This window comes from Nicotiana sylvestris, chromosome 11 (genome assembly GCF_000393655.2).
Source record: "Nicotiana sylvestris chromosome 11, ASM39365v2, whole genome shotgun sequence".
Classification (NCBI taxonomy): Eukaryota; Viridiplantae; Streptophyta; class Magnoliopsida; order Solanales; family Solanaceae; genus Nicotiana; species Nicotiana sylvestris.
Window position 1 is genome coordinate 165387770 of NC_091067.1, and position 19986 is coordinate 165407755.

At 36.5% G+C, this 19986-nt stretch overlaps 1 protein-coding gene across 1 annotated transcript; it reads right to left on the reverse strand.

Annotated features, from left to right (window-relative positions):
• Positions 1-13437: 13437 nt before the first annotated feature.
• Positions 13438-17926, reverse strand: LOC104233900 (isocitrate dehydrogenase [NADP]). The gene is made up of 16 exons (XM_009787362.2): positions 17763-17926; positions 16653-16696; positions 16441-16550; positions 16161-16198; positions 15956-16033; positions 15807-15860; positions 15614-15715; positions 15421-15512; positions 15214-15317; positions 14985-15053; positions 14784-14899; positions 14576-14610; positions 14241-14383; positions 13987-14109; positions 13797-13889; positions 13438-13700 (listed from the first exon to the last, which is right to left on the reverse strand). Exons 1-15 carry the CDS (start codon positions 17809-17811, stop codon positions 13799-13801), a joined length of 1248 nt encoding a protein of 415 aa, XP_009785664.1. The 5' UTR covers positions 17812-17926; the 3' UTR covers positions 13438-13700; positions 13797-13798.
• Positions 17927-19986: the final 2060 nt, after the last annotated feature.

Genomic DNA, 19986 nt, shown 5'->3' on the forward strand with positions numbered 1-19986 from the left:
GCTCACTCTCGGTATAATATCAGCCCCTCGGGCTCACTTTCGGTACAATATCATCCCCTCGGACTCACTCTCAGTACAGTATCAGCCCCTCGGGCTCACTTCCAAATCATGATGGGTACCCGCGCTTACTGTGGGGGTCTAGACTCCGAAGGGGCCCCTTACGGCCCAAGTGCAATATCAAGCCATCTCGTGGCATCATCTCTCGGCTCTCAGCCTCACATCACTCGAGCCACCTCGTGGCGTGTAAATGTATCTCAGGCCCTCGGCCTCATATCACTCAGTGTATCCTCACATCTGGCCCTCGACTGCACTCAGTCAGAAAATCATCACAAGCCCCATGGGACATTAGTAAAACAGTATTTCTCAGCCCAAACATCATTTAAAATATCATTTAAATCTCAAAACAGAGTAAAAATGGCTGAGTAGTAAAACAGTGGAAAATAACATGACTGAGTTCAATTAGTAAGTCAAAACATTGAGGAAATTGTAATAAAACTCCCTGAAGGGTTCAAATAGTTGGCACGAAGCCCAAATATGGCAATCAGCCCAAATCATGACGATAACAAATAAGTTTCAGTCAAATACGCGGTAAAATCATCAATCAAGACGGCCCAAGTCACAATCCCCAGTAGTAAAAGACCCCATGCTCATCACCCAACGCGTGTCTCACCTCAATACAGCACTACGATGTGCAATCCGGGGTTTCAAACTCTCAGGACATCATTTACAACCATTACTCACCTCGAACCGGCTAATTCTCTAGCTCGTGACGCCCTTGCCCCTCGAATTGTCCTCCACGCACGTCGAATCTATCCAAAGTCACAACGAATACGTTACAATATGCTAAGGTAACAAATCCCAAGCGAAAACAATCGAATTATCACAAAATTCCAGAAATTGGTCAAACCCGACCCCCGGGCCCACGTCTTAGAATTTGACAAAATTAAAAAAACTAGAATCCTTATACTCTCACGAGTCTATCCATACAAAAATTATCTAACTCCGATATCATTTGGTCCTTCAAATCATCATTTTATATTTTTTGAAAGATTTCACAATTTTTTTCCCAAATTCCATCCCAAATCACGAATTAAATGATGAATTCAATGATAGATCATGTACTCTAGCCAAATCTGAGTTAGAATCACTTACCCCGATGAATTTCTTGAAAAACCTTCGAAAAATCGCCAAAATCCGAGCTCTCTAGGTCAAAATATCAAATAAAACCCAAAACCTCGTATTTATAGAGTACCCCACAGATTTCCACCTCCGCGGGCCGCACAAAATCGACTGCGGTCCGCACAAAAACGACCACGACCGCACAAGCTTTCCTCTATAGTGATAGAGTATTTTGGCAATAACTTTCACTACAAATGTCCAAATTTCGATATCTTTATCTTTATGGAAACTAGACACGAAGGTCTACAACTTTCATTTTTGAATCATCTCAAAATTCCTTGTAGATCAAAAGATATGAGCTTCCGAAGTAGGACCAGTGGAATGTTCTTCACCGCGGCTGCACTTCATTTTGTGCGGCCCGCACAGCACATACCGCGGCCGCATTTCTTTTTGTGCGGACCCCGCAGGTGAGTACCAAGGCCTGCAACCATTCTGGACCTGCTACAGCTATGATTTTCGGCCTAAAACATCCCGGAACCTACCCGGAACTTCAAACCAATTGTACCAACACATCCCATGACATCGTTCAAACTTGTTCAAAACTTCAGAACGCTCACAACAATATCAATCACCAATTTAACATAGGATTCAATCCTAAGAACTTCAAGAACTCTTAAATTATGCTTTCGATCAAAAAGTCTATCAAATCTCGTCCGAATGACCTAAAATTTTGCGCGCACATCCCAAATGACACAACGAAGCTACTGTCACTCTCGGAATTCCATTCTGACCCCTATATCAATCTCGCCTATCAACCGGAACCGCCAAACTATCAACTTCCCCAATTTAAGCCTAAATCTTCTCTACAACTCTAAAACACATTCCGATCGCGCTCCTAAGTCACAAATTACCTCCTAAAGCTAACCGAACCATCGGAACTCACTTCCGAGCCTTCTAACACATAAGTCAATATTTGGTTGACTTTTCCAACTTAAGCCTTCTTAAAAGAGACTAAGTGTCTCATTTCTTATCAAATCCTCTCCGAACTCGAACTAATCAACCCGATCACATAAAACACGGATAACGAAGCAGAAAGAAACTAAAATAGGGGAAAACATAGAGGTAACTCATGAGACGACTGGACGGGTCATCACACGAACTTTTCTGATGATGACTACCAACGCATCGACAAGCCGAACACCGGCGTTGGCACCGGCAGAAAACCCAGGAAAATTTTCCGGGATTGATTTCAAGCGCTGGCAGCAGAAGATGTTCTTCTACTTGACTATGTTATGTCTACAAAAGTTCATCAAGGAAGATGTTCCTGATCTGCCCGATGAAACTCCAGAGAATGAACGTTTTTTTGTGATTGAGGCATGGAAGCATTCTGACTTTTTGTGCAAGAATTATATTCTTAGCGGACTGGAGGATAATCTGTATAATGTCTACAGTAATATGGAGACGTCAAAATAATTGTGGATTGCGCTTGAAAGAAAATACAAAACCGAAGATGCTGGGATGAAGAAATTCGTTGCCGCAAAATTTTTGGACTACAAAACGGTAGATAGTAAGTTTGTTATTACCCAAGTCCAAGAATTGCAAGTGATTATTCATGATCTACTTGCTAAAGGTATATATAAAATGAATATTGATGTTGAAAGTAAAAAAAATTTAGTATTTTTACTAACGGAATTTTCATTGAAGGTCTTGTCATCAATGAAGCATTCCAAGTTGCAGCAATTATTGAGAAGTTGCTTCCTTTGTGGAAGGATTTCAAGAACTACTTGAAACACAAACGAAAGGAGATGTCCCTTGAAGATCTCATTGTTCGGTTGAGAATTGAAGAGGACAACAAAGCAGCTGAAAAGAAAGGTCGTGGAAACTCAACAATAATGGGAGAAAATATTGTTGAGGCTACTTCTCAAACTAAGAGAAAGAGGAAGCAAGCTTCTGGGCCAAGAAATAACCCAAGCAAGAAGTGGTTCAATGGAAATTGCTACAAATGTGAAAAAGCTGGACACAGATCTGTAGAGTGTCGTGCTCCAAAGAAAGACAAGAAGAAGGGTCAAGCAAACATGGTTGAAATGCACGAAGATATTGATGACTTGTGTGCTATGCTTTCTGAATGCAACCTGGTAGGAAATTCTAAGGAGTGGTGGATTGATTCTGGAGCCACTCGCCATATTTGTGCTGCGAGGGAAGCATTTTCTACATATGCTTTTGCTGGAACCGAAGAGACGCTTTCTATGGAAAATGCTGCTACAGCAAAAATTGAAGGATATGAGAATATATTTCTCAAGATGACTATTACACCCCAAGTTTTCATACGTGAGAGTATGTCGTAAGTCATTGATGTAAGCTCGAAAATGAGATTATATTTGGAAGCAAATAAAGTAAGTTAATCATGTTACCTTGGAGGTTACAAATATTTAAGATCATGAATAACGAGTACCAAGAGGGTTGGAAATCTTAGAAGCTAAACCAATTGAAGAAAATAAGTTTCGTCGAAAGTCGACAAGTTTCGAATGTTATAACATGTACTTTGGGGTGAGACTAGGGTTATTAACATGATAAGGAGGTTATTCTATGAGTTATTTTAGTCGTATGATATTCATTTTCTACATTTTGAAGGCAAGCAAGTTGTGGAACAAGAGTTGGCAAAGGTCATCACAAGTTACATTCATAAATTTGCTGAAATTTAGGTCAAATGTATCTGAGAATTTCTCCAAATATACTTGGAATCATGGGGTGTTCTACCTACCAAATTGAAGGTCTACGAGTCTAGTTTCTAACACATTAAACCGTTTGTCAATACGACATCGGACTAGAGAGATATTCGCGTTATCGCGAGACCGGGCAAGCAGCTCCCAATGGGACCCACTTAGGCGGTGGTTGACCTACTTCAATTTATAAACGATTTGGACGCCTATTTTTGCTCATTTTTCAACTACAATTCATCTCCAAACTTCTCCTAACCCTCCTAAACATATACCACAAGAGTTTGAAGTGATTTCAAAGTGATTACACCATATTTCAACATCAAAACTTAGTTCTAGTGAAGAACAATACCTCTTTGAGGTTGTGTTGTCATTGAGGATTGTTGTGGGCTGTATTTGGATGAAATTACAAGTTGTTGCTTCTGTTTAAGGTGAGTATAACAGCCTACTAATTGTGCTTAATCTTGCTTGTATGTTGGTTAAGTTGTTAGGATGATAAACTACAAGATAATACTTGGATTAGCTTAAGTCACTTCTACGGTGTTGTATTGCTATTAAGGGTTATTGTAAACTGAATATAACTTGGATTTTGACTTGAAGTTACTGTATAAGGTATGTATATTGTGATCTTGCTTGTGCCTAAGGTTATCTTGATGTTGATTAAGTTAAATGGATCGGCTAGACATAAACTAGTGAATAAAGTTGCTAATTGAGGATAGTTGAAGTTGTGGATTATTTTCGTTGTTATAAATATATGGTTTAAGGCTGGAATCATTGATTAATGACTTCATTATCATGTTAATGATACTTTTATGTTGAAGTAAGAAGTCTATAAGGATTGATAAGGGGTATACGGATTCCAATCGGAGCTTGCCGCTCGTCGTAATGTAGTTGTGACTTGTTGTTGTTATATGGTGTCTTGATATTGATAATTATGTATTGATGGATTGCTCTGGTAATTGTTGTTGGTATATGGTATTGGAGGAGGCCCTTGTTACAAGGGAGATGCTGCCCAAATTTACGTAAACGAGCTACTAGCTTAAGTTATAGACTTAGCCTTTGCTCAGCACTGATTTTGAATCTCCTTATACTATGATAGATTGAGTTGACTTGTTTGAAGAGTTGATTGGAAGGGATTAGGGACTCAACGGGTTTAAGGTATGTTAAGGCACTTTCTTCTTTCTTTTGGCATGATCTAAAGTGAAATGAATACGCTACTTCATAACGGATCTACTCCTAGCAACTAAGGTTGTCCATGTTGTTCTTTCCTTATAAAATTATTCTAAGCAAGTGTGTATGATCCTTGAATCCTACTAAGGTTCATATTGAGGGTATGGATGTCCATAGTGCTCTTAAGTCACTCCAAAAGGTTTAGAAGGTGATTCCATGAGTTGAGCATGCATTATATATATGTATCTATTTTACTCTACCGAGTCACACTATAGTCGGCCGGGTACGGAACCTATTGTGCAACCACTGATCAGTTGGGTTTACTGAGCTTCACGTGGCCGAGTACGATTCTACTAAACCTTATGATGGTCGGGTACGCTTTTACCGAGTCCTCTTTGAGGTCGGGTACGATATGATGATAATGATGCCCACAGAGGCGAATGTTTTAAAAAGTTTATGTATATATATGTATTATGCATTTCATATCAGTAACCCCCAGAGGCACTCAGATGTTACAGGTTGTATCTCCTCTATCTCTCTCTTTACATTACTGTTCTTGTTTAAGCTTTCCTGCCTAACATACTCGGTACTTTATTCGTATTGATGTCTCTTTTGCCTGGGGACGCTGCATTTCATGCCCGCAGGTCTCGATTGATAGGTTGACAGTCCTCCTAGTAGGCTTTCAGCTCAGCGAAGGTGTTGGTGCACTCCACTTGCTCCGGAGTTGCCTATTTGGTCAGTATGCTTTGGATATGTATTGATTGGTATGGCAGGGCCCTGTCCCGACCTTTATAATTTTATGTACTCTTAGAGGCTTGTAGACAGATGTCAGGTGTATGGATAATCGTATGGCCTTGTCGGCCTATGTTTCGAGTTTACTAATGGTCATGTCGGCCTTATAGGCCCGTATGTCACATATATTAGTTTGTATATCATGTTGGGTCTTCATATGTTGAGTATTCCCGTTTTATTCTTGTTATCTCATGACGGGTTTTCTGGCTCATTTACTCATGATAACATGTTAAGAAAGATATGTTACGTTAGTACTCGGTTGAGTAAGGCACCAGGTGCCCGTCGCGGCCCTTCGGTTTGGGTCGTGACAATGACTTCTGGCAAGGTCATGACTTTGAACAACTTCCTTTATGTTCCCGAAATTAGGAAAAACTTAATCTCTACTGGACTTCTTGTAAAGCACGGTTTCAAGTGCGTTTTTGTATCCGACAAGGTGGTGATAAGTAAGAATGAAATGTTTGAAGGAAAAGGTTTACTGAGGGCCTTTTCAAGCTGAATGTAATAGTTGTCGAAAATAATAATAAAGCTTCAACTTCTTCTTACTTACTTGAGTCAAATGATTTATGGCATATACGTTTGGGTCATGTCAATTATAAAATCTTGCGGAAAATGATTAACTTGGAAGTATTGCCTAAGTTTGAATGCAAAAAATCAAAATGTCAAATATATATGGAATCTAAGTATGTTAAACATCCTTATAAGTCGGTTGAAAGGAATTCAAATCCTTGAGAGTTAATTCACACAGATATTTTGTGACATGAAGTCAATACCATCTCGCGGTGGAAAGAAGTAATTCATAACTTTTATTGACGACAGTACTCGATATTGCTATGTTTAATTACTTAATAGTAAAGATGAAGCAATAGACGCATTTAGACAATATAAAAATGAAGTTGAAACACAACTTAACAAGAAAGTCAAAATGATAAGAAGTGATGGGGGTGGTGAATATGAATCTCCTTTTGAAGAAATATGTCTAGAATATGGAATTATTCATCAAACAACAGCCCCTTACATGCCCCAATCCAATGGGATTGCGGAAAGAAAGAATCGTTCATTAAAGGAGATGATGAAGGCATTGTTGATAAGTTCTGGTTTGCCACCGAACTTGTGGGGGGAAGCCGTTCTTACGGCTAACCGGATACTAAATTGAGCACCCCATAGCAAAACACAATCCACTCCATATGAAAAATGGAAAGGAAGGAAGCCTAACTTGAATTATTTGAAAGTGTGGGGGAGTTTGGCAAAAGTGCAAGTTCCTAAACCTAAAAGGGTAAAAATAGGACCGAAAATAGTTGATTGTGTTTTCATAGGATATGCGACCAATAGTAAAGCATATCGATTTCTGGTTCATAAATCAAAAAATCCAGACATTCATAATAATACGGTTATAAAATCAAATAATGCTGAGTTCTTTGAAAATATATATTTGTATAAAAAGGAATGCGAGTCAATTGGTGAAGGATCTAAACGACCTCGGGAAGAAACAAAAGAAAGTACATTTAATCAAGAGGATCCAAGACGTAGTAAACGTCAAAGAACGTCTACTTCGTTTGGACCAGATTTTGTGACTTTCTTATTAGAAAATGAGCCTCGAACATTTAAAGAAGCTATGTCTTCTTCGAAATCATTGTTCTGGAAAGAGGCATTGAATAGTGAAATAGAATCCATATTGAACAACCATACATGGGAATTGGTTGATCTTCCTACTGGAAATAAACCTTTTGGTTGTAAATGGATTTTTAAAAGATAAATGAAAGATGATGGCACTATTGATAAATTTAAGGCAAGACTTGTTGTCAAAGGGTATAGACAACGAAAAGGTTTTGACTACTTTGATACATATTCTCCAGTGACGAGAATTACATCCATACGAATGCTAGTAGCTTTAGCTGCAGTCTATGGTCTTGAAATTCATCAAATGGACGTAAAGACAGCCTTCTTAAATGGAGATTTGGAGGAAGAAATCTACATGGAACAACCTAAAGGGTTTGTGGTTCCAGGTAAAGAAAAGAAGGTATGTAGACTTGTTAAGTCCCTCTACGGACTAAAACAAGCACCCAAACAATGGCATGCGAAATTTGACCAAACAATGTTGTCAAATGGTTTTAAGATAAATGAATGTGATAAATATGTGTATATTAAAAATGTTCCAAATCACATAGTCAGTGTTTGCCTATATGTTGATGATATGCTGATAATGAGTAATGACATTACCAACATAAATGCGACTAAGCGTAAGCTAACTAGCAAGTTTGATATGAAGGACTTGGGAGTTGCGGATTTAATTCTGGGAATTAAGATCCAAAAGACTCCTCAAGGTCTGGCATTGTCACAATCTCATTATATTAAGACAGTACTTGAAAAACTCAAGCACTTAGGGTTTAAAGTTGCAAAAACTCTAATTGACATGAATCTTGCATTAGCAAAGAACAAAGGCCAAAGCATATCACAATTGGATTATGCTCGTGTGTTGGGATGCTTAATGTACATCACGAATTGTACATGACCAGATATAGCTTGTGCTATAAGTAAATTGATTCGATACACGAGCAATCCAAGTCAATCTCATTGGATGGCAATGAAACGAGTTTTGAGATATTTAGAACATATTCAAAACTTTGATTTGCACTACAGTAAATATCCTGCGGTGATTGAAGGATATTGTGATGCAAATTGGATCACCGGTTCAACTGACTCGAAGTCCACAAATGGATATGTATTCACTATTGGTGGAGGAGCGGTATCTTAAAAGTCGTCCAAACAAACTTGTATTGCCCGCTCTACAATAGAGCCTGAGTTCATAGCCTTAGATAAAGCTGGTGAAGAAGCTGAATGGATCTGGAATTTCTTGGAAGATATTCCATTTTGGCCCAAACCATTGGGACCAATATGCATACATTGCGATAGACAAGCGGTAATTGGAAGGGCTGGGAGCGTTATGTATAATGGTAAATCTCGTCATATACGACGAAGACATAAAACCGTTAGGCAACTACTCTCTAGAGGAATTATCAGGATTGACTATGTAAAGTCAAGTGATAATGTGTCGGATCCACTTACAAAAGGTCTAACTAGAGAGGTAGTTGAGAAATCATCGAGAGGAATGGGACTATGGCCGAGAACAAGTCATTGTGGAGGTAACTCTACCTAGAAGACTGGAGATCCTAAGATCTAGGTTCAAGGAGATCAAATAAAGTCATTAATGATGGTTCAACATTGTCAACAAAAATTTTGGTCCATTCTCGTGATGAGACAATGTTCAGTATCAAGGATAAAGCATTAAGACTTTTTAATGATTTCTAAATTTGATACGGGGTATATCAAATAGTGTATCTACGGGATGACATGTTTAGGAATCACCTATGTAAGTGTGAAGTGTTAGCCGCTTCAAGGAGAATTTTACAAGGCCAATTCTCGACGCACTTATGAAACCAGGCGGTGTTCATGGCTGAAACGAACACAACAATGAGAACCAAAGACGATTAAGGGTTGATTGTGTGACTTATGGTTGTCTAGGTATACACTAAAATTAGACAGTTCAAAGATATCAAATCTACCGATTGACCGAGTATATCCGACATAAGTTCACTACGGAAAGTTCAAAGGGAAACCTACTTATCCAGATGCAATTAATCATTGCTTGCAAATCACACAAGTTTTTCATGCATACTTCCATGATATAGCCATTCCTCATTCATGTGGGTGATTGTTGAGGATTTTAAGATGGAAAAGTCTTAAAAAGAGGGTGAATGGGAAATGGAGGGAAAATAAAAATTTTGAGTAAAATTTTAAGTTTCCCACTCTTGAAACATTGCCCATATTGGAAGAGGAAAAGGATTTTGGTGGGTATATATACAATTGATCTTCTTGTAGCTCTTAAAGAGTTAAGAAGAAGGCAAGTCTTGCACCATCGTCGTCGCTCGCTCGCTCGGCTCGGCTTTGGCTGTGGCTACGGTTCGGCTTCGACTTCGGCTTAGGATTTTGATTTGGATTTGGTCAAATGATAGATTGATTGATTAATTTTTTGGACCAAATTTATTTGTTAATAGTAAATATTAACGGAATATTATCTGTGCTTGAAACGGATATGTTCCAATCCGCATATCTGTCCCACCAGTTCTATTAGCAGCCTAGTGCTCCATGAGCAAGTGCTCCTTCTACCATGGCCAAGTGCTTCTTCAATAACATCCTAGTGCATGCTCCACCATGAGTGGTGGCTGATCATTCTCTTAATAGCTTACTTCATTATAAATATGTGCAGTACACAAAAACTGAACTGAAAAAAACGGTATAAGAGCTGTTAAGAGAAGGCACAGGTAGAAACAAAATTGAGAGCTTCACTGTCGTCGATCTCTTCCTCAGTTAAAACTCAATGTTTGGCTATAAATTGCATTCCTTCCTCTCAGAATTTCCATTCGACTTTTGAGTTCTCCACCTTTGTTCTGCATTATTTTTTTAACTACAAACAAAGCAACCGTAAGTGTGATTTGCTGCCGAACTTTGTGTTCGCTGAAACACTGGGGTTTGAAGTACCGCTACACCAGTGTGTAATTCGTTCTATCCTGGGAGAAAATAATCCATAACCTTGGGTACTAGGAGGAGATTAAATTCCTTAAGGAAACACTGTGAATTCAGTGGGTTCAAATTAATTACTGTTTTGTTTATATTTACGTTTATACGCTAACTTTCTTTTTTTCAGAATTATTATTTACAAATACAACAAGTAAGAAGTAGCAACCAACAGTTCTAAATAGAATGGACACTGTTGTATAATCAGTAAATATTTGTTATTGAAGTAAATTTAATTCAGCCACTGCATCGTATGAAAGGGTTAAACTTTAATGTAAATGCCTAGCTGGTAACAGATGTCTATTTGGATGGTTCTGTCGATTTTGAGTCAATTCAGTTCGGTTCCTATACTACATTCTTTATCTTTAAATAACCATTTCAATCAACAGATCAGAATTTATTTGATTTAATTAAGTTTTTCCTCTCGCAATTCAGTTTCATTAGATAAATTTAGAAAACAGTGAGAAAGATAGTGGTAAACAACTATTAACGGTCTTTTTCTTTTCCTATGGGGGTGATTGGAAGCGACATATAAATCATTTTCGGTACTAGAGATAAAGGATAATTAATCCCAAAATAAAATTTAAGATAAGTTTATTTTACGTTTAATTAAGATAAAATTACGGTATAACTAATCCCAAGATTAATTATCCTGGGATTGTAGTATTACTTTTAACCCTACGAAAGGATAAAATAATAATTCCGAAATAATTGATCATGAGATAACTTATTTCCCTATCAAACAATCCCTTAACAAATCTTATCACATCGATAGGTTTGGAATATGAAATAATCTATACGAATGAGAGAAAACAGTTTATAAAAGATACCTACATGAAGATAAAAGAAAGAATTACAAGAAAATACACATGACTTCATACTATAATAAAAAATGGCCTATGTTTTTAAGTTTTATCTCACCTAGTTCATATTGTACATATTTTGAAAACAGTAGCTCTTGCAAATTCAAAATCTGTGTTCATACAGCTATTGCTTCTAAAAGTTATGGAGTTAAATTTGTGTTCTCACAACCATTGCTTTCACACTCTCTTCTTCTCACTTCTTTTACATATGCTTAAAGGGGTCGTTCGCCGTTACTGCTTCTCCCCCTATATCACTTGGTTGCAACGTAAAAAAATTAAAGAGTAGAAGTCCACCATTGAAGGTCATTCAAAGCTTTGGTTTCGAAAATAGGACTTTTTGAGTTTGTTAGTTGTTTGGATTGGGTATTGTTCCAATTGATTGAAAATATCAAAAAAAGTTCAAAATTTAAATTTGAAGTGACTTGGAGTAGATTTGAGCAAGATTTGAGTTAAAGTTCATAAAAGACGCAAGGAAGAAGACGAAGTCAATTTTTTGTATAATTATGTATAATCTTGTATTATAGTGTATATGAGTGTATAAACACATCTTATACATTATTATACACTTTTATACACCTTTATACAAGCGTCTGTAGACGAACTTCTTCCACGATCTTCAGTTGCAATGTTTGTTCAAAACCAATCCAAATCTCCATTAAATGATTTCAAATTTTATATACAACCTCCTTATACTATTTCTAATAAGTCTAAATAACACTCACTCCAAATTTCTCACAAAATCAAATTCGAAATTTAAACCCACATATTAAGCTTGTTAAAAATCTAATTTTCACCATCCAAATGGATTTGGTTTGTTGAACTAATATTTGAGTCACAGTTACTGATTCGAAAATTAACTTAAAAGCTTGAGCAATCTTTTTTTGAAAATTAAATAGTAATTTTGAGAACTTATTGGAGTTGGATGTTGAATCTTAGCCCAATGTTTTTGGGCTAGTTGGTTGTAAATTGAAATATGTGCTATAAAATTGAAAAGTAGGGAGCCCAATTGTTCTTATGTGAAATTTTCCCAAGATAAAACTGTCACCTATTAACACAAAAAATAAAAGAAAACAGTAAAAATAGCATGGGCTAGCCAGTTTTCGGGTTGGTCATTCAAAAATAGACAGCATTTATAAAGTCAATGAAAAATAGCCACTATTTTGCTGCAACAGGGGCCGGCCCAGCATAATATACTGGAGATCAGTGCACCTGTGTATGAACTTCCAGCATATTATAATGGACTACAACACGCGAAAAGTTCCAGCATATTATAATGGACTACAACACGCGAAAAATTCCAGCATAATATATTGAAGATTGGAGCACCTGTATATACACGCGAAAAGTTCCAGCATAATATATTGAAGATTGGAGCACCTGTATATGAACTTCCAGTATATTATACTGGACCGATATATTATATTGGAACTTTAGTATATTATGCTAGAGTGTTTTCTGGATTTTGAACAGTGTTTTCATTCAAATTTATATTTATATAAAAAATGGCTAAATTTCAATAATTTTAAAAGTATGGCTATTTTAAATAATCACTTATAAATCTGGCTATTTTTAAATTTCTCCTCAGAAAACATGCTACTAGTTGTCAATTAGTAATATAGCTTTTTCCCTTAAAGGGACCAAACGATTACATGACGTCCAATATGATGAAAGGAGTGAAAAATCTCTCGTTCTCATTGATATGAAAAGACACCAAGCACAAATAGAATATTTATATGCTATAAACTATTGCTTTTGGAGTCCAATACCACTTATAGTTTGAAAAGTAACAGTTGGTATTTGACTACTTAGTTTGAAAAATACTTTTAAGTAACCATTATTATTTGGCCATACATTTAAAAAGTATTTCTATAAGTATTTTTCTTAAAAATGCCTTTCAAAAAAATACTTTTAGAACACCTTTTTTCTGCTTCTCTGAAACACTTTTTTTTTCTTCCAAAAGCTTGATCAGACACTCTAATTTTAGGTAAAAACAATTTTAACCCAAAAAAAAAAGCACTTTTGCCTCGAAGGAAGCTTGGCCAAACGGGGTATAAGTTATTTTGAAGCCAAAAAGAGACTCCATTCTCCGACCAAGTCTGGTACAAAGTAAACTTTGCAACCATGAGATCAAAGATTACATCATGTGCTAACACCAAAAAAGCAAAAGAAAGCAAGCCATTTAACCTCCAAAAGAAAGCAGAAGCTAGTGAAGAGGGTCTTCTTTTAGCAAACTGATAAAACAATAAGCCAAGTGTACAATTGCAAATCAGTAAAATAACTTGCAGCAGTTTCAGCAAATAGAAATTCAGATTTAAATGGTTCAAACATTAATGCCTGGAGAGTAACCCCAACCTATAAAATAAAACCTCTTGAGATTTAGTATACCATCAGGCCCTAATCCTTTTATTTCTCTTTAATATCCCTCAATTGCCCCAGAAAAAAAGGCTCTCCTCTGGTCAGCCCAGACCTATAACCAAAACAAGATTAAAGAAAGTTAGTATAACCTAGCTAGGGAAAAAAATATGTACATAATCCAAATATAGAAGTTAAAACATGTACATACATTTAGGCCTTTGCTTTCAGAAGTCTTGCTTTAAGCTCATCGGCCACAGCATCGATGAACTCTTCAGTGTTGAGATAATGATCTCTTGAGAGCCTATTCAATTTTTTAAAGAGGAAAGCATGAGAATGAAAACTCCACTTACAAAGTCAAATAAGATAAATAATGAAAAGAATGAGACAGGATGGCTCACTTGGATCCATGTATGATGAGTGCAAGATCTTTGGTCATCTTTCCAGATTCAACTGCACCAATGCATGCTGCCTCTAGTTTCTCAGTAAAATCCAAGAGCCTTTCATTGTTGTCTAACGTTGCCCTGTTCACAAACAATTTATTCAGTATTCACAATCCCATCCTTTGGGGGCAATCCACCAAAACTTCCTTAAACCAGTCCAAACAGCAAACCGCACTCTAAATCTCAGCAGATCGAGAACCATAGTCACCTACCTGTGTGCAAGTCCACGAGTCCAGGCAAAGATTGATGCAATACTGTTTGTGCTGGTTTCACCTCCTTTCTGGTGAACCCTGTAGTGGCGGGTGACAGTTCCATGGGCTGCTTCAGCCTCAATGGTCTTTCCATCAGGACACACCTGAACCATATATCCACAACTTGTCAGAATCCAAACCAACGATTCATATCAGCAAATAGCAATAAAGAAGAAATGATCCAAAGAGCCATGCATTGTAATAGATCCCAAGAAAGCTGTAGAAATAAAATAACCTAAAAACTGCACAATTAAGGAGTTGGTTGAAGCAAAAAAAATGATAGAAAATAAACATACCAGGACAGATGTCATCAACCCAAGGGATCCAAAACCTGTTCCAAGGAAAAAGGCATAAAAATTATAAACCTCTAGGATCAGAGTTATAGGAGGGGAAACAAGAATACTTGATTCAGCAATTTTGTGTATTAGCATGTTAATATGTCATAACATATTTTATGAGGATCTGTTGAAATGGCAGCCTCAACGCAAACACATTATTAGATACCTTGTGCTAAGAAATCACTCTGTACATCCCCATCATAGTTCTTGCAGGCCCATACATAACCACCTTCACTCTTTAAAGCATAAGCAACCATATCATCGATGAGACGGTGTTCATACCTATAAGACATCACTAGAGAATCAATGTTGTGTACTTGTGATAGTAGAATAGAACCATACTTACCAAGTGAACTGTGGAACTCACCAAATTCCTGCTTCCTCATACTTGGACTTCCAATTTGCTTCATAAACTTCTTGGAAGATGTCCTTAAACCTTTACAAGAGCATTAATGGTAGCTCAGAGGAACAGAATAGATACAAACACCACTAGATATGTGCGGAAAAAACAAAATGGCTCAAGGTACTCATCCTATGTGTAATGGAAAAGTAAAGGCCAAATGGAAAACGGATAGATCAACAGTTAGGTTGCTTACCTCCCATCATATTTCTTAAGAATAGTATTCTTTGTACTAAGATAGAGAGGCCATTTCTTTTGATATGCCATGTTCATTGAAGCCTCAGCAAATGAGCGGATGGACTGCATCACATCAAGAAAGCGAAAGCAAAACAATATAACTATACCAGTCTGCAGCAATTTAATAATCCAAATTTGGAAGGACATCAAACTTTGTTAAGCAAACCTCATCTGTATTGTACATGGATAAAGCTACTCCACCAGCACCAGTAAAGTTGTAAACTTCAAATTCAGTCTTCTCGTCTGTTCCTTCTGGCACTGATAAAGTATTAAACACAACATTTCAGTAACATTTTCTAATTGAGTAAGCAAAAACCCTTTGCTAATACGATGAAGTAAAGCGACCAACAAAAGTTTACCAAACACCAATTTGAGTTTTCCAGCTCCTTGAATAACTGTATCAGTAGCCCGGTATTGATCGCCAAAAGCATGTCTACCGATGCATATTGGTTTAGTCCAACCTGGTTTAAGAAGCAGATTTTGCTCAATGATACAACTAAATTAGCTTAAGGGAAAACGAAAAAAGCAGAAAGCACAAGAAGTCTGGGATACCTGGGACAAGTCGGGGAATATTTTTGCACATAATTGGTTCTCTGAAGACCGTTCCTGTAGTCAATGCCAATGTGTGCAATGAGCTATAATCAAGTAAGTCATAACTAAGAGACAACATGATCCAGAAACAAGTAGAGACGAAGGGGTACCATTTAGGATGTTTCTAATTGTCCCATTAGGGCTCCTCCACATGGATTTCAAGTTAAACTCTTTTACACGGGCCTCATCTGCAAAATAGCACTTTCTAAGAATGATAGCATGGTTATACTTTATCTAGAACTGATTTTTGCTGAAAATATGAGCAACAGCTAAACAAAAAAGGAGGAGAATCCAGCTGGACACCAAAATAAGCACCTGGAGTAATGGTTGCACACTTAATAGCTACATTGTATCTGCAGTTAGACCAAACAGTAGACATTAAGAAACCGGAAGAAGGCTGAAAACTTGTAACTATTGAACAACCAATCCCAGTTAAAGTTAATATGAAGCACAAATGGAGAGAGATTCAGTCATCTTAAGAAATTAAAGACATGTGAATAGAGAAAAGGATAGCAAATGGATTTGTTCCAACAAATGGATAATTTCTTCCCATCAATAATTGTAAATCAGGACGTAAAGATGGAAAAAAACATACTTCTGAGTGGCTTCCGCACTTTCAACTGTAACCTTATCATCTGTGGCATCACGGTGAGGAAGGCCAAGGTCAAAGTATTTTATATCCAACTCCAGAAAGGGACAGATGAGCTAAAGCAAAGAAGCTTCATTTATTAGTGGCTTGCAATTTTATTATTAGAAGATACATAAGAATCCCATACGGTTCATAAACAAGCCAAGGAAACTTGTTACCTTATCCTTGATTGATTTCCAAATAACACGAGTCATTTCATCTCCTGGATCATATAATCAAGAAGAAGAAAATAAGAGAACATGGTGTAAAAATGAAAGTTGTAGAAACTCTGGGGATATTAGACCAACATAATCAAAGCTAAATTGAATTCTGGAATGATGTGCCCGGTCAATGTTACATTGAAATACTATAGAAAGCTATATTAGATCACAAGTATGACCTACTATCAAGTAAGACAAAAAAATGGTGTAAAAATGAAGAATAAGTTTTGTCAACTATAAGTGCATTATGGTAATCAGTAAGCTTAACAACAAAAACCTGAATGAGTAATAATCTGATATTAGCTCACACAATCTTGAACTAATTAAAAATGGAGGGAACACTCCGAATTAAGAAAATTAGACAGTTTTTCAATTTTTTAAGCATTCCCATATTTTAAAAAAATGTTTAGAAGAGTACACCAAGGATCTGTTTGGTTTGGATTATGAAAATAACTCTGATTATTCAAGTAAACGTCGGAGAACTATCTATCTATTGATTGAAAAGTGATTTCTACACATGATAACTAACATTGAGTTTAAAAATTCCAAACCAAAGGAATAAACATAGGAAAAAGAGTCAGTAGATACTCCTCTTCAGCATCAAATCCAGTACAAACAAGGAGTGTAAACAGACCCCACAAGACATATGCAAGTAATAGTGCAAAAACGAATCCACATATATTTCTCGATTGTTAAAGTTTCCATCTTTTTACTCAAAGAGCTCAAAATCAAATCTTAAATGAATGACTAATAGTTACTATATAGTTAACAACTCTGATCTAACAAACCCCACAACATATATGTAAGTAATAATGCAAAATTAAAGGCCATATATATTCCCGTTAGTTAAAGTTTCGATCTTTAGAACTCAAAATCTATTCTTGAAAGAATGATCAACAGTTAATCAGTAGGATCTAACACAGCTCTGATTATAGAGAGTGAAACTGCTACAATTACAGATCTTTTTTTTGTTTTGCACACAAAAACAGATCTATAAAACAACAAATTTCAGCAATGAAAAAAGAAGAAATATACAGATAAAGAAAGTAGAGGAGAAAGAGATCTAACCGTCCATCTCAACGATAGGGTTTTCAACCTTGATTTTGTCGAAAGCCATGTTTGCAGATGAAGATAGAACAGAGAAATCTCCGGCGAAGAGAGAAACAGTGAAGAGGGGAAGTTGGTGAAAGATGATGCAGAGTGTGAAAGATGATGCAGAGTGTGAAAGAGGTGTAGTTGCTTTATAAATATTGGGAGTTGGCCGAGTTACGACACTGGGCTTCTTTTTTTTTCTTTTTTCTTTTTTTGTCTTTTTAGAATATTCATGTCCGATATTTTTATTTTTATTTTTATAATCATCCTCTATTGGGAATTCACTAATTGGATCCGTGTTATGTAGGACCTGATCTATCAAACTCTAATTCACTTGTGTTTGCTCAGACTTTTTTGAAAAAAAAAATTACGTAGAAAATACATATCCCAAGTGTCCAGGAGACCACGGGTTCGAGCCGTGAAAATAGTATCTTGCAAAAATATATGATAAAATTGCATACAGTAGACCTTTGTGATCCAGTCATTTCCTCGACCTCGCACATAGTGAGAGCTTAGTGTACTGGGCTGCCTTTTTTTTTAAAATACATATCATGCATCTGCTTACCAATATTAAATGTGAGTTGTGACTTTATTAATTATATAAATTAAATTAATAATGTGGCATTTTGAGTTTGTGAGTAATATGTGGTAGATCTGGGGCATTTGTATCTATACCCGCTTTTTGTGTCACGTTTTAACTTGTGTCCGCTTTGTAAAAAAAATACAAGCGTACCCGCTTTTTCGCATAACTTCAGCATACGGGGCTGAAGTAGCAAAGGCAATCACGCAAAACTTCAGCATTCTAGTAGTCGGGCCTGAAGTTCATCTCTAGAGCTGAAATTTTTGTTTTGTAACTGGCGAACTCTTGTATGTAACTGGCGATCTAGAACTGAAGTTTTTGTTTTGTTTTGTGACTGTCGAACTTCAGCTCTAGAGTTGAAGTTTCTGATTTGTAACTGTCGAGTTTTTGTTTGTAACTGGCGAGCTGAAGTTTTTAAAACCCTTGAGTATGTACTGTTGAAGTTTTTAAAATCCTTGAGTTTTTAAAACTTGATTACTTTACTTTTTGTTTTCCCTAAATCGTGCACTAGAATAATAGACGAGTGCCACACCATCTTCTGCTGCAACTATGTGCATTAAGTAGAAAAAAGATCTGCTAGCATCCTAAAACATTTCACAAAATCAGGAAATAAGTATCAGGCATTATTAACAAATTTATCTGATTCAAAATCAACAAACACATAACCACGTGAAGCCATAGAAGGAGAGATATTGTTACATCAATATTAAGCTCCGGAGAGATATAGAGATCACTGGGAGAAGGAAGAGAAGAAAGGGGGCTGAAGTTATTTAAAAAGGGGGTACAAGTTAAAAGTTTTTTAAAAAATGGGTATAGGTTAAATGGGGACGACCAAATAGGGCGCCTCGTGCAATTTTTACGATAGATTTGGAGTTCTAAAGAGTTTAGTATCAATCGGAAGTCCAACAACAATAAGATACCCAGTAATATCCCACTAGAGCTGGGCATATATCGGGTATAACCGATAGCCCGAATCGAAAAAAGCTTATTGGTGTATCGATATCGGGTTATTGGGTTAATGGTTCGATAACGGTTTAAATTTTTTTCCCTATTGGGTTATCGGGCCTCGATTTGCCCAATTTCTTAACTGGTTAACCAATAACCCAATAAGAATTAGTACTGTTTTAGTTGTGTTTGGACAACTGTTGAATTACTAGTACTCTTGTTGCTCTTGCTACAATTAGACTCTGAAAAAAGACATTGATCTCTTGATTATGGTTTGGCAGGAAACCAAAAAAATGTTACTTATGTTCCTATTAATTGCTATTTCCAGCGAATTGGAGATGGAATGCTTGTGGGGTTGTAGTATCAATTTTTGAGATTGCACAGGTTTTGAATTTGTCAAAATGAAGCATGCTTCAAATATTAGTTGTGGCCATAACGCAGAAATGGGTAGTATGTTATATGTGTATTCTTCTCTTTTTTTGCTTAACTCCAGTGAATTATTTTTTTTTTGTTTAACTCTAGATTGAGTTATCTTATCGGGTAAATCGATAACCGAACCGATAATGGTCAATAACCGATTAACAGATAACCGTTAACCGATATCTTATCAGTTCGGTTATCGGTTTATCATATTTGTAAACCGATAACCGATATGTTAAACCGATAATATTCACA